Source organism: Leucoraja erinacea, unplaced genomic scaffold (genome assembly GCF_028641065.1).
Source record: "Leucoraja erinacea ecotype New England unplaced genomic scaffold, Leri_hhj_1 Leri_348S, whole genome shotgun sequence".
Classification (NCBI taxonomy): domain Eukaryota; kingdom Metazoa; phylum Chordata; class Chondrichthyes; order Rajiformes; family Rajidae; genus Leucoraja; species Leucoraja erinaceus.
In genome coordinates this window covers 50,001-62,509 of record NW_026576249.1, presented here as the reverse complement: position 1 = coordinate 62,509, position 12,509 = coordinate 50,001, and the positions used below count along the sequence as shown (strand labels likewise).

Here is a 12,509-nt window from a genome sequence, read left to right as displayed (position 1 = left end):
AATGCCCTACCCGACCGAGCCTCCAACCTCATCGTTCCCCAGCCCCGCACAGCCCGATTTTACCTTCTCCCTAAAATCCACAAACCTGATTGTCCCGGAAGACCCATTGTCTCTGCCTGTTCGTGCCCCACCGAACTCATTTCCAAATACCTTGACTCCATCCTATCACCCTTGGTTAAATCCCTCCCTACCTATGTTCAAGACACCTCAGACACTCTCCGTCGTCTCCGCGCATTCAATTCTCTAGGCCCTCACCCCCTCATCTTCACCATGGTCGTCCAATCACTATACACCTCCATCCCCCACCACGATGGTCTCAAAGCCCTCCGGTTCTTCCTCGACCAGAGAAGCAACCTATACCCAGCCACTGACACTCTCCTCCGCCTAGCGGAGCTGGTCCTTACCCTCAATAACTTCACGTTCGACTCCTCCCACTTCCTCCAAATACAAGGCGTAGCTATGGGCACATGCATGGGCCCCAGCTATGCCTGCCTATTTGTCGGTTACGTCGAGCAATCCTTGTTCAACACATACCAGGGCCCCATCCCCAACCTCTACCTCCGCTACATCGACGACCGCTTTGGTGCCACCTCCTGCACCCGCACACAACTGACTGACTTCATCCACTTCACCACTAACTTCCATCCGGCACTGAAATACACCTGGACCATTTCCGACACTTCCCTACCATTCCTTGACCTCACTATCTCCATTGCAGGAGATAGACTTCTAACCGACATACACTATAAACCCACTGACTCCCATGGCTATCTGGACTACACTTCTTCCCACCCTGCTTCCTGTAAGGACTCCATCCCCTACTCCCAATTCCTCCGTCTACGCCGCATCTGCTCCACGGATGAGGCGTTCCACACCAGGACATCTGAAATGTCCTCACTATTCAGGGAACGGGGGTTCCCCTCCTCCACCATAAATGAGGCTCGCACCAGGGTCTCTTCCATACCCCGCAACACTGCTCTCTCTCCCCATCCCCGCACTCGCAACAAGGGCCGAGTCCCCCTAGTCCTCACCTTTCACCCCACCAGCCGTCACATACAAAAAGTAATCCTCCGTCAGTTTCGCCACCTCCAACGTGACCCCACTACTCGCCACATCTTCCCATCTCCCCCCATATCTGCCTTCCGCAAAGACCGCTCCCTCCATAACTCCCTTGTCAATTCTTCCCTTCCCTCTCGGTCCACCCCCTCCCCGGGCACTTTCCCTTGCAACCGCAAGAGATGCAACACTTGTCCCTTTACCTCCCCCCTCGACTCCGTTCAAGGACCCAAGCAATCGTTCCAGGTGCGACAGAGGTTTACCTGCATCTCTTCCAACCTCATCTATTGCGTCCGCTGCTCTAGATGTCAGCAGATCTATATCGGTGAGACCAAGCGGAGGTTGGGCGATCGTTTCGCCGAACACCTCCGCTCGGTCCGCAATAACCAAGCTGACCTCCCGGTGGCTCAGCACTTCAACTCCCCCTCCCACTCCGCCTCCGACCTCTCTGTCCTGGGTCTCCTCCATGGCCACAGCGAGCAGCACCGGAAATTGGAGGAACAGCACCTCATATTCCGTTTGGGGAGTCTGCACCCCGGGGGCATGAACATCGAATTCTCCCAATTTTGTTAGTCCTTGCTGTCTCCTCCCCTTCCTCAGCCCCCCTGCTGTCTCCTCCCATCCCCCAGCCTTCTGGCTACTCCTCCTTTTCCCTTTCTTGTCCCCACCCACCCCCACCCCCGATCAGTCTGAAGAAGGGTTTCGGCCCGAAACGTTGCCTATTTCCTTCGCTCCATAGATGCTGCTGCACCCGCTGAGTTTCTCCAGCTTTTTTGTGTAACCCACACAGACCTTCCTGTCCTTGGTCTCCTCCATTGTTAGAGCAATGCTAAACGCTAATTGGTGGCCGACTAGGAAAAGGGGAGATGCAGTGAGACCTGGATGTCATGGTACACCAGTCATTGAAAGTAGGCATGCAGGTGCAGCAGGCAGTGAAGAAAGCGAATGGTATGTTACCTTTCATAGCAAAAGGATTTGAGTATAGGAGCAGGGAGGTTCTACTGCAGTTGTACAGGGTCTTGGTGAGACCACACCTGGAGTATTGCGTACAGTTTTGGTCTCCAAATCTGAGGAAGGACATTATTGCCATAGAGGGAGTGCAGAGAAGGTTCACCAGACTGATTCCTGGGATGTCAGGACTGTCTTATGAAGAAATACTGGATAGACTTGGTTTATACTCTCTAGAATTTAGGAGATTGAGAGGGGATCTTATAGAAACTTACAAACTTCTTAAGGGGTTGGACAGGCTAGATGCAGGAAGATTGCTCCCGATGTTGGGGAAGTCCAGGACAAGGGGTCACAGCTTAAGGATAAGGGGGAAATCCTTTAAAACCGAGATGAGAAGAACTTTTTTCACACAGAGAGTGGTGAATCTCTGGAACTCTCTACCGCAGAGGGTAGTCGAGGCCAGTTCATTGGCTATATTTAAGAGGGAGTTAGATGTGGCCCTTGTGGCTAAGGGGATCAGAGGGTATGGAGAGAAGGCAGGTACAGGATACTGAGTTGGATGATCAGCCATGATCATATTGAATGGCGGTGCAGGCTCGAAGGGCCGAATGGCCTACTCCTGCACCTAATTTCTATGTTTCTATGGAGGAACAGCGCCTCATATTTATATCATTGCCTTCACTTACTGTGGCTGTATGGTAACTCAAGTTTCACTGTACATTAGTTGGTTAAGTGAAAATAAATGCAAACTTGAATTTGATAATACGCTTGGGCGTCTTGCAGCCTAATTGTTGATTTCTCTAACTTCAAGTAACCCCAACTGTCTCCATCCCTCCTCCACCCAAGTCACACTAGCTTCTCGTTTTCACCAAACAAATAGCTAACAATGGCCTGTTCCCCTTTATGATCATTACTTTTTTGCATATCTTTCATTCATTGTTCTCTATCTCTCAACATCCTCATTTATAACTCTCATTTCCAATTTTGCTAACTAGTTTGAAGAAGGGTCTCGACCCGAAACGTCACCCATTCTTTCTCCCCAGAGATGCTGTCTGAGTTACTCCAGCATTTTGTGTCCGATTTCTTATGCTATTTTCTATCATCTTCAAGGTAATCTTCAAACCATTACATAGAAACATAGAAATTAAGTGCAGAAGTAGGCCATTCGGCCCTTCGAGCCTGCACCGCCATTCAATATGATCATGGCTGATCATCCAACTCAGTATCCCGTACCTGCCTTCTCTCCATACCCCCTGATCCCCTTAGCCACAAGGGCCACATTTAACTCTCTCTTAAATATAGCCAATGAACTGGCCTCAACTACCCTCTGTGGCAGAGAGTTCCAGAGATTCACCACCCTCTGTGTGAAAAAAGTTCTTCTCATCTCGGTTTTAAAGGATTTCCCCCTTATCCTTAAGCTGTGACCCCTTGTCCTGGACTTCCCCAACATCGGGAACAACCTTCCTGCATCTAGCCTGTCCAACCCCTTAAGAATTTTGTAAGTTACATATGAGGTCAGTGCCCAAATAAGTCCACATTGTACATTAATTGTATATTACCACAGACCTGTGTACCACTCCTGCTCTGCCTTAGGCACTGTTTGTGTACCGTTTGAGAGAAAAACTATTACGGGACTGTTTTTCATTTCTGGATATAGAAACATAGAAAATAGGTGCAGGAATAACTTCCATCCAGCACCGCCATTCAATATGATCATGGCTGATCATCCAGATTCAGTAACCCATTCCTGCTTTCTCCCCGTATCCCTTGATTCCGTTAGCCCGAAGAGCTATATCCATCTCTCTCTTGAATCCATCCATTGAATTGCTCTCCACTGCCTTCTGTGGCAGAGAATTCCACAGATATGGCAACCCTAGTAATTCCCCTCCCGCTCCCACATTTCCTCGTGATTGTTGTTCCCACGAGTAAATAAACATTCTTCTCCTCTCTTTGTCACAGCGTCATAGAGTGACACAGTCCCTTCAGACCAACTTAATTACAGGCCAATATGCTCAGCAACACTAGTCGCACCTGCCTGCGTTTGGTCCATATTCCTCTAAACCTGTCCTATCCATGTACCTGTCCAACTTTATCTTAAATGTTGGGATAGTCCATGCTCCTCTGGCAGCTTGTTCTATCCACCAACCACATTTTGTGTGAAAAAGTTACCCCTCAGATTACTATTACATTTTTGCCCCTTAACCTTAAACCGATATCCTCTGGTCTTCGAGTCATCTACTCTGGGCAAGAGACTCTATTCCTCTCATGATTTTATGCACCTCTATAAGATCCCAGCCTACTTAACCTATAGCTCAGACCCTCGAGTCCTGGCAACATCGCAATAAATGTTCTCTGTACCCTTTCCAGCTTGACAACATTATTCCAGTAACATGGCACCCAGAACTGAACACAATACTCTAAAGGGCATGTCCCACTTTGCGATTTTTGCAGTGACTGCAAACGTCAGTGACTAACTCCCGGTCACCCTAAAAACCGTCAAGTTATACGACATACACACTAACGTATGTTGTCCTATGGGTGAAGCCCGGTTAGGGTTAGGGTTAGGGTCAGGGCTAGGGTTAGGGTTAGGAACCACAGATGGGCTATAACATATTCTTCCTTCAATGCATGGATTTTAAACATTAATATTTTAAAGTCAATACAATAAAATCAATTGTGCAAATGGTGGCCGATTGGGAAACAGGGAGATGCAGCGAGGCCTGGGTGTCATGGTACACCAGTCATTGAAGGTAGGCATGCAGGCGCAGCAGGCAGTAAAGAAAGCGAATGGTATGTTGGCTTTCATAGCAAGAGGATTTGAGTATAGGAGCAGGGAGGTTCTACTGCAGTTGTACAGGGTCTTGGTGAGACCACACCTGGAGTATTGCGTGCAGTTTTGGTCTCCAAATCTGAGGAAGGACATTATTGCCATAGAGGGAGTGCAGAGAAGGTTCACCAGACTGATTCCTGGGGTGTCAGGACTGTCTTATGAAGAAAGACTGGATAGACTTGGTTTATACTCTCTAGAATTTAGGAGATTGAGAGGGGATCTTATAGAAACGTACAAAATTCTTAAGGGGTTGGACAGGCTAGATGCAGGAAGATTGTTCCCGATGTTGGGGAAGTCCAGGACAAGGGGTCACAGCTTAAGGATAAGGGGGAAATCCTTAAAAAACCGAGATGAGGAGAACTTTTTTCACACAGAGAGTGGTGAATCTCTGGAACTCTCTGCCACAGAGGGTAGTTGAGGCCAGTTCATTGGCTATATTTAAGAGGGAGTTAGATGTGGCCCTTGTGGCCAAGGGGATCAGGGGGTATGGAGAGAAGGCAGGTACGGGATACTGAGTTGAATGATCAGCCATGATCATATTGAATGGCGGTGCAGGCTCGAAGGGCCGAATGGCCGACTCCTGCACCTAATTTCTATGTTTCTATGTTTCTAAAAGGTGTCAGAGTAGATCAGTTTTATTTACAGATGTATTGGTCCGCATCCAGATCCAATCACTGCCTCTAGCTTTTCACAGGGATGGATTCAGTTAATGCAGACTGAACTCCCCTCTCCCACCACCCCCCTCCTGCCCCAATCCCTCCCTTCGCCACTCCCCCCCTACCCTTCTCCCCTCCCCTCGCCCCTCTCCCTCCCTGCTCCACTCTTCTCCACACTTCCCCTCTGCTCACATCCCCTTCTCCCCCTCTCCATCCCTTCTCCCATTCTCCAACCTCCCCCGCCCTTCCCCCTCATCCCCCACCCTCCCCTTTGCCTTGCTTCAAAATGGGAGGTGGGTATTCAGACTAAGTGACACTGGCAGGTTGGTGGCACTGGTACATTGACAACATTGCCTGCTGCCTCTGGGGATTTGGAGAGACCATTGGAGAGAGAGATCTGCCTCTGGGCCAACTCGTGGCCAACAGTTTAGTTCCCAAGAGGAGCGGGCAGAACATTAGGGGTTTCAGTCCAACCCCTGTGTTACATTTAGTTCAGAGATACAGTGCCCTTCGGCCCACCGAGTCCACACCGACCAGCGATCCCAGCACACTAACATTATCACACACACACTAGGGACAATATATACTTATACCAAGCCTATCAACCAACAAACCTGTGCGCCTTTGGTGTGGAGGAGGAACGCCTAACCCTAATCCAAACCCTAACCCAAGCCCCTAGTCCTAACCCTAACCCAAGCCCCTAGTCCTAACATTACCATCTGGTTCGGGAATTGCTCTGCCAAGGACAAGAAGGCTCTGCAGAGAGTAGTGCGTTCGGCCGAACGCACTATGGGAACTTCACTCACCCCCCTGCAGGAACTATACAACAGGAGGTGCAACTCCAGAGCAAACAAAATCATGAGAGACCTCTTCCACCCCTGCAACGGACTGTTCCAGCCGCTACGGTCAGGCAAACGCCTCCGTTGCCATGCAGTGAGAACGGAGAGGTTGAGAAGGAGTTTCTTCCCAGAGGCAATTCGGACTGTAAACGCCTTTCTCACCAGGGACTAACTCTACAGAACGTTTTTCCTTCTATTATTTATTATGTAAAATAATATGTGTGTTATGATTGTGTTTATAATTTGTTTGGTTGTTTTGTTGTTCCGCGAGCATTGCCACTTTCATTTCACTGCACATCTCGTATGTGTATGTGACAAATAAAACTTGACTTGACTTGACTAACCCTAACCCAAGGCCCTAGTTCTAACCCTAACCCAAGCCCCTAGTCCTAACCCTAACCAGGCGTAACCCGCAGGACAGCGTACGTCAGTGTGTGACAGGGCACACGACATGATGAGACACCCAGATGTCGCCTGAAGATTTTGTACATTACAAAATCCAGGGGCGGCAGGGAGACACCACGCGTCACCTCGCGTCACGCTCCGACCAAGCAGTCGCCGAAAATGTGGCCCAAGTGGGACAGGCCCTTTAATGCAGCCTCACCAACATCTTATACAACCGCGACATGACCTCCCAACTCTTCCATTTGAACCTCCTCGTCGATTCTAAGTTAAAATTGTTTCCATTCATTCCCTCAAATTATCAGCGTCACAGACTCGCGGGTGTTGGCGAAGACCAAACCCTGCAAGTTCCAACACTTTCTGGACATTTTTGTGGCATCAGCTGAACGTGTTCGCCCAGAGGGAGGGTTTACATTGTCGAGTAGTGGGGCTCATTTCTCAGGAGAAATTAAAGGACGTATGTTTTATTAAGTAGATTATTATCTGAATGGTGGCCGATTAGGAAAGGGGGAGATGCAACGAGACCTGGGTGTCATTGTACACCAGTCATTAAAAGTAGGCATGCAGGTGCAGCAGGTAGTGAAGAAGGCGAATGGTATGTTAGCATTCATAGCAAAAGGATTTGAGTACAGGAGCAGGGAGGTTCTACTCCAGTTGTACAGGGTCTTGGTGAGACCACACCTGGAGTGTTGCGTACAGTTTTGGTCTCCTAATTTGAGGAAAGACATTCTTGCCATAGAGGGAGTACAGAGAAGGTTCACCAGACTGATCCCTGGGATGTCAGGACTTTCATCTGAAGAAAGACTGGATAGACTCGGTTTGTACTCGCTAGAATTTAGAAGATTGAGGGGGGATCTTATAGAAACTTACAAAATTCTTAAGGGGTTGGACAGGCTCGATGCAGGAAGATTGTTCCCGATGTTGGGGAAGTCCAGGACAAGGGGTCACAGTTTAAGGATAAGGGGGAAATCTTTTAGGACCGAGATGAGGAAAACTTTTTTCACACAGAGAGTGGTGAATCTCTGGAATTCCCTGCCGCAGAAGGTAATTGAGGCCACAGTTCATTGGCTATATTTAAGAGGGAGTTAGATGGGGCCCTTGTGGCTAAAGGGATGGGGGGGGGTATGGAGAGAAGGCAGGAACAGGATACTGAGTTGGATGATCAGCCACGATCATATTGAATGGCGGTGCAGGCTCGAAGGGCCGAATGGCCTACTCCTGCACCTAATTTCTATGTTTCTATGTTTTTTGAAGGTAGTGGGACTAGGATTGCTTTGCTGAAGCCGTCTCTGCGCCCACACGGCCACACACACGAGACAATTTACATTCATACCAAGTGTACATGCTCCGTACAGTAGACCACCCATAGTCAGGATTGAACCCGGCCGTGCAGAAGAACATCCATACCCGCGGGTCTCTGGAAGTCCCTGCAAGGCAGCAACTCCACCTCTGTGCCGCCGAGCGGTGGCGCTGGGTTCTCGTATCTGGATAAACTTCACATTCGAGCAGCGGTCCGTCTCCTGTCGCCGAGGGGATGGATATTTCAAGCGGCGATCTGCTTTTACAGGCCGGGCACCCGTCCAACTCGATCTCACGGACTAGACTTCCTCGCCAGCGAGCTGGACGACCCGGGTGTAACGATGAGTAGCGACCACGACTTCAGAGGCACCGAATCCGGTGAAACCCTTCTTCAAAGATCCTATAGCAGAGCTCTGCTATAGGATCTTTGCCCTACTTCACACTGATAGGGAGGGGAGTAGAAAGGAACAAGGAGGTGGAGCCCGAAGGCTGAGGGATGGGAGGAGGTCGAGGAAGAGGAGGAGACAGCAAGGACAAAGAGAGTTTTGTTTTTTGGGAATCTGATGTCTTTGTGTGAATTCTGCAAACGGCTTTTTATCATCCATCTTTAACAATGAAGGATGCAAAACGAAATTGAATTTCACCCCCGACGGTAAGGAAAGTGAGTTTAACGCCCCTGCTGACAGTGGTTTCACAAATGTTGTTGTGTTAACAAGGGAGTTACGGAGGGAGCGGTCTTTGCGGAAGACAGACGTGGGGGTGGGAGAGATGAGAAGACGTGGCGAGTGGTGGGGGTCACGTTGGAGGTGGCGAAACTGATGGAGGATTACTTGTTGTATGTGACAGCTGGTGGGGTGAAAAGTGAGGACGAGGGGCAGGGCCGGCCTTACGAGGTGCGGGGCCCAATTGGGAACAATTTTGGTGAGCCCCAGGTTCCCAGCCAAGTTTTGTAGAATCTTAGAAATACAAATAAAGTCTATTATAGACTTTATATCTCTATGGTAGAATGGAGAATAATCAAAATGTGCGCTTAAAAAGTGCCTTGTTAATGGACCAAACAGATCTAAGCTACGTTTTAATATAAAATTGCATACACGTAAGCCTACTAGTAACAAACAAATTGTGTAAATCACCTCTGAAAAGTACATCATTATAATACCACTTGTTTTAGTGACAATGAAATGAAAAAAAAAAAAAACTAGATCTTAGAAAACCAATAACTGTTTCGAAAAACCAGTCCAGGCATTAAATTTTGAGCTTCAGCCCCACCCTACCCTTTGGGCTTCTACCCCATCTAAACTTAGTTGTCTGTGTGTGTGTCTTTGTTGTGTGTGTGTTAGTTGGCTGAGCGTGATGTGTGTGTTAGTTGGCTATGCGTTATGCGTGTGTGTGGGAGGGAAGGAGAGAAGGGAGGGAGGGAGAGAAGGAAGGGAGGGAGGGAGAGAAGGGAGGAAGGAGAGAAGGGAGTGAGGGAAGTAGAGAAAGACGGAGAGGAAGAATGGAGGGAAGGAAGGAGAGAAGGGAAAAGAGAGAGAGGATGGAGAGAAAGAAGGGAGGGAGGGAAGGAGAGAAGGGAAAAGAGAGAGAGGAAGGAGGGAGGAAAGGAGAGAAGGAAGGGAGAGAATTGAACTGAATTGAATTGAATAATGTGGATAAATGTGAGAAATGTTTCTATGCCTTTATTGTTATTTCGTGCCTGCAGTCATACATACAATAATACAATAATAAACAACAATAAACACAAATTAACACCACCACAGTGGGTCCTCCAAGCACCCCACTGTGGTGGATGCAAGAAGTAGGGAAGGAGGGAAGAACGGAAGGGAGGGGGGGGGGGTGGAGGAAAGGGAGGGAGGGAAGGGAAAGAGAGAAGGGAGGGAGGGGGCCGGCGGCAGGAACGGGTGCCGGGGTCCTGTCGGACGGGTGTGAGCTGAGGCCGAGGTTTGTAAACATTGCTCCAACCCCAGGCCCGGCCCTCCCTGTATTGTTCACTGTGTCTCCCCGGGGAGAGAGTCATTGTCATGCATTGTCGTTCAATTTAATTGTCATTTGGACCCCTTGAGGTCCAAACGAAATGACGTTTCTGCAGCCATACATTACAAAGAAATAGACCCAAGACACAACATAATTTACATAAACATCCATCACATTGCTGTGATGGAAGGCCAAAAAAACTTATCTCTCCACTGCACTCCCCCCCCCCCCACCATGTCAGAGTCAAAGTCAAAGCCCCCGGCTGGCGATGGCGATTGTCCCGCGGCCATTAAAGCCACGCCGGGTGGTGCGAGGTCGCACACCGGGTCTTGGTGTTAGAGCCCCCGGCGTGCGCTCGCAGAGTCCCGCGGCCATTCCAAGCCGCGCGGGGCGGTGATGTCAGGCCCCGCTCCAGGAGCTCTTCGACCCCGCAACTCGGGCGGGAGAAGTCGCCTTTGCGAGAGCCCTGAAAAGCGGTCTCCCTCCAGAGACAAGAAAAGGTCGGGTCTCCCGTGCAGGGAGAGATTTAAAAAGTTACCCCCCCACCCCCCCCCCCACCCCCACCCCCCCCCCCCACCCCCACCCCCCCCCACACACACACACACACACCAACAAAAAATAACAAAAACTACATAGAAACATAGACAAAAAATAATAAAAACCCGGACGGGCTGCAGAGGCCGCTGCTGACGAGAGTCGCGACGAGAGGGATGGAGACAGGATTGTGTGCGTGAAGCACGGCGACTGGAGGGGTGGGAGCGCTGCCCCGGGACAGTGAGGGAACGACCCACCTCCCCCTTCTCCAGGGGGTCACCCCCCCCTCCCCGTCTACCCCTTTCTTCCCCCTCAACATGCAGTGGTTCGGGCGGCATTTCTGAACACAAGGAATAGGTGACATTTCCGGTCGAGACCCGTCTTCAGACTGAGTCAGGGGAAAGAAGAACGCAAACCATCAAACATCCCTTCCCTCCGTCACGGACACGGAGCGATCACCGACGCCCCCTTTCTTTTGGTAACCATCGGGTTTTTTTCCCATTTTCCCTTCGGAAAAATCCTTCAGGTTTTCAGGAAATCCTTCGTGTTTTTTAAAATTTCCCCCTTGCTATTTCCGTACTTTTTCGATAGCTGCCATGACCCGTTTGATGTCAACCGTCAAACTGCTCCTCAAAGCTAACCCTGGTCTTGATTGAAAATGAGGACTTGCTGTTTCATATGGGCTCTTATCTTTTCAACCAGTCTTCCTTGTTGAAGGCCTTGCAGAAGCCCATGTTAATCATATCAGCAACGCTGCCCTCATCAATAAAACAGTCCCACCCAAAACATAATCTCGCCATTCCTTCCACATATGCCTGACCTTCTGAGTTCCGCTCATCTAAATATACATTATAATGTGATATATTGCTCCATTTCCTTCTCTCAGTTTTCAGATGAAGTTACCAGGCAACCTGCGTGACCCTATTCCGTTATTTGAATAAGCTGACAGCACCATCTCCTTTACATAATGATGACCTTTGGCTGCTCTATCCTCTGTCTTCTGCAACTTCTCAGCAACAGAATTTCAGGTAAAATTACTTCTGAATCTCTGTAAGCAGGCGGTGACTGTAACCTGGCTCAAGTCTGTTCAAGTTAGGGAAAAATAGAAAATGCATTCGTAGAAATATAATTCTAAATTGGACAGTAGAGCATAGGAACAGGAAAGACATTCTTGTAAACCTACAGAGAAGGTTCACCAGACTGATTCCTGGGATGGCAGGACTTTCATATGAGGAAAGACTGGATAGACTCGGCTTATACTCGCTAGAATTTAGGAGATTGAGGGGGGATCTTATAGAAACTTACAAAATTCTTAAGGGGTTGGACAGGCTCGATGCAGGAAGATTGTTCCCGATGTTGGGGAAGTCCAGAACAAGGGGTCGCAGTTTAAGGATAAGGGGGAAATCTTTTAGGACCGAGATGAGGAAAACTTCTTTCACACAGAGAGTGGTGAATCTCTGGAATTCTCTGCCGCAGAAGATAGTTGAGGCCAGTTAATTGGCTATATTTAAGAGGGAGTTAGATGTGGCCCTTGTGGCTAAAGGGATACCATACCACCCATTTCAGGGCACCATAATGTTTGGGACGCATGGCTTCACAGGAGTTTGTAATTGCTCAGGTGTGTTTAAATGCCTCCTTAATGGGGGTATAAGCGAGCTCTGAGTACCTAATCTTTCCTCCAGTTTTTCCATCACATTTGGAAACTTTTATTCCTGTTTATCAACATGAGAGAAGGCAGGAACAGGATACTGAGTTGGATGATCAGCCATGATCATATTGAATGGTGGTGCAGGCTCAAAGGGCCGAATGGCCTACTCCTGCACCTATTTTCTATGTTTCTATGTCCTTGATGTTAGGACCTGATGTCTGTGTCAAACATGATCCCAAATTAAACTAATCCTTTCTTTGTGAAACTTCCCCTTTCTGACCTTCACACTCAGTCCTTTACAATAAGATGCAATAGAACTTTAT

General features: G+C 48.8%; 1 protein-coding gene across 5 annotated transcripts in view; it reads left to right on the top strand.

The window, feature by feature from the left end:
- The first annotated feature begins 8,484 nt into the window (after nt 1-8,484).
- Nucleotides 8,485-12,509, top strand: part of LOC129693564 (carcinoembryonic antigen-related cell adhesion molecule 6-like) — a 25,467-nt gene continuing 21,442 nt past the window's right edge. The window contains exons 1-2 of one of the 5 annotated variants that reach the window (XM_055630364.1): nt 8,485-8,682; nt 11,432-11,566. In XM_055630364.1, coding sequence (XP_055486339.1) covers nt 11,506-11,566 — 61 coding nt within the window. In that variant the 5' untranslated portion in view covers nt 8,485-8,682; nt 11,432-11,505. Of the gene's footprint in view, nt 8,692-11,424; nt 11,567-12,509 lie in introns of all 5 variants that reach the window. The other 4 variants (XM_055630363.1, XM_055630361.1, XM_055630362.1 and 1 more) reach the window with 4 other exon arrangements.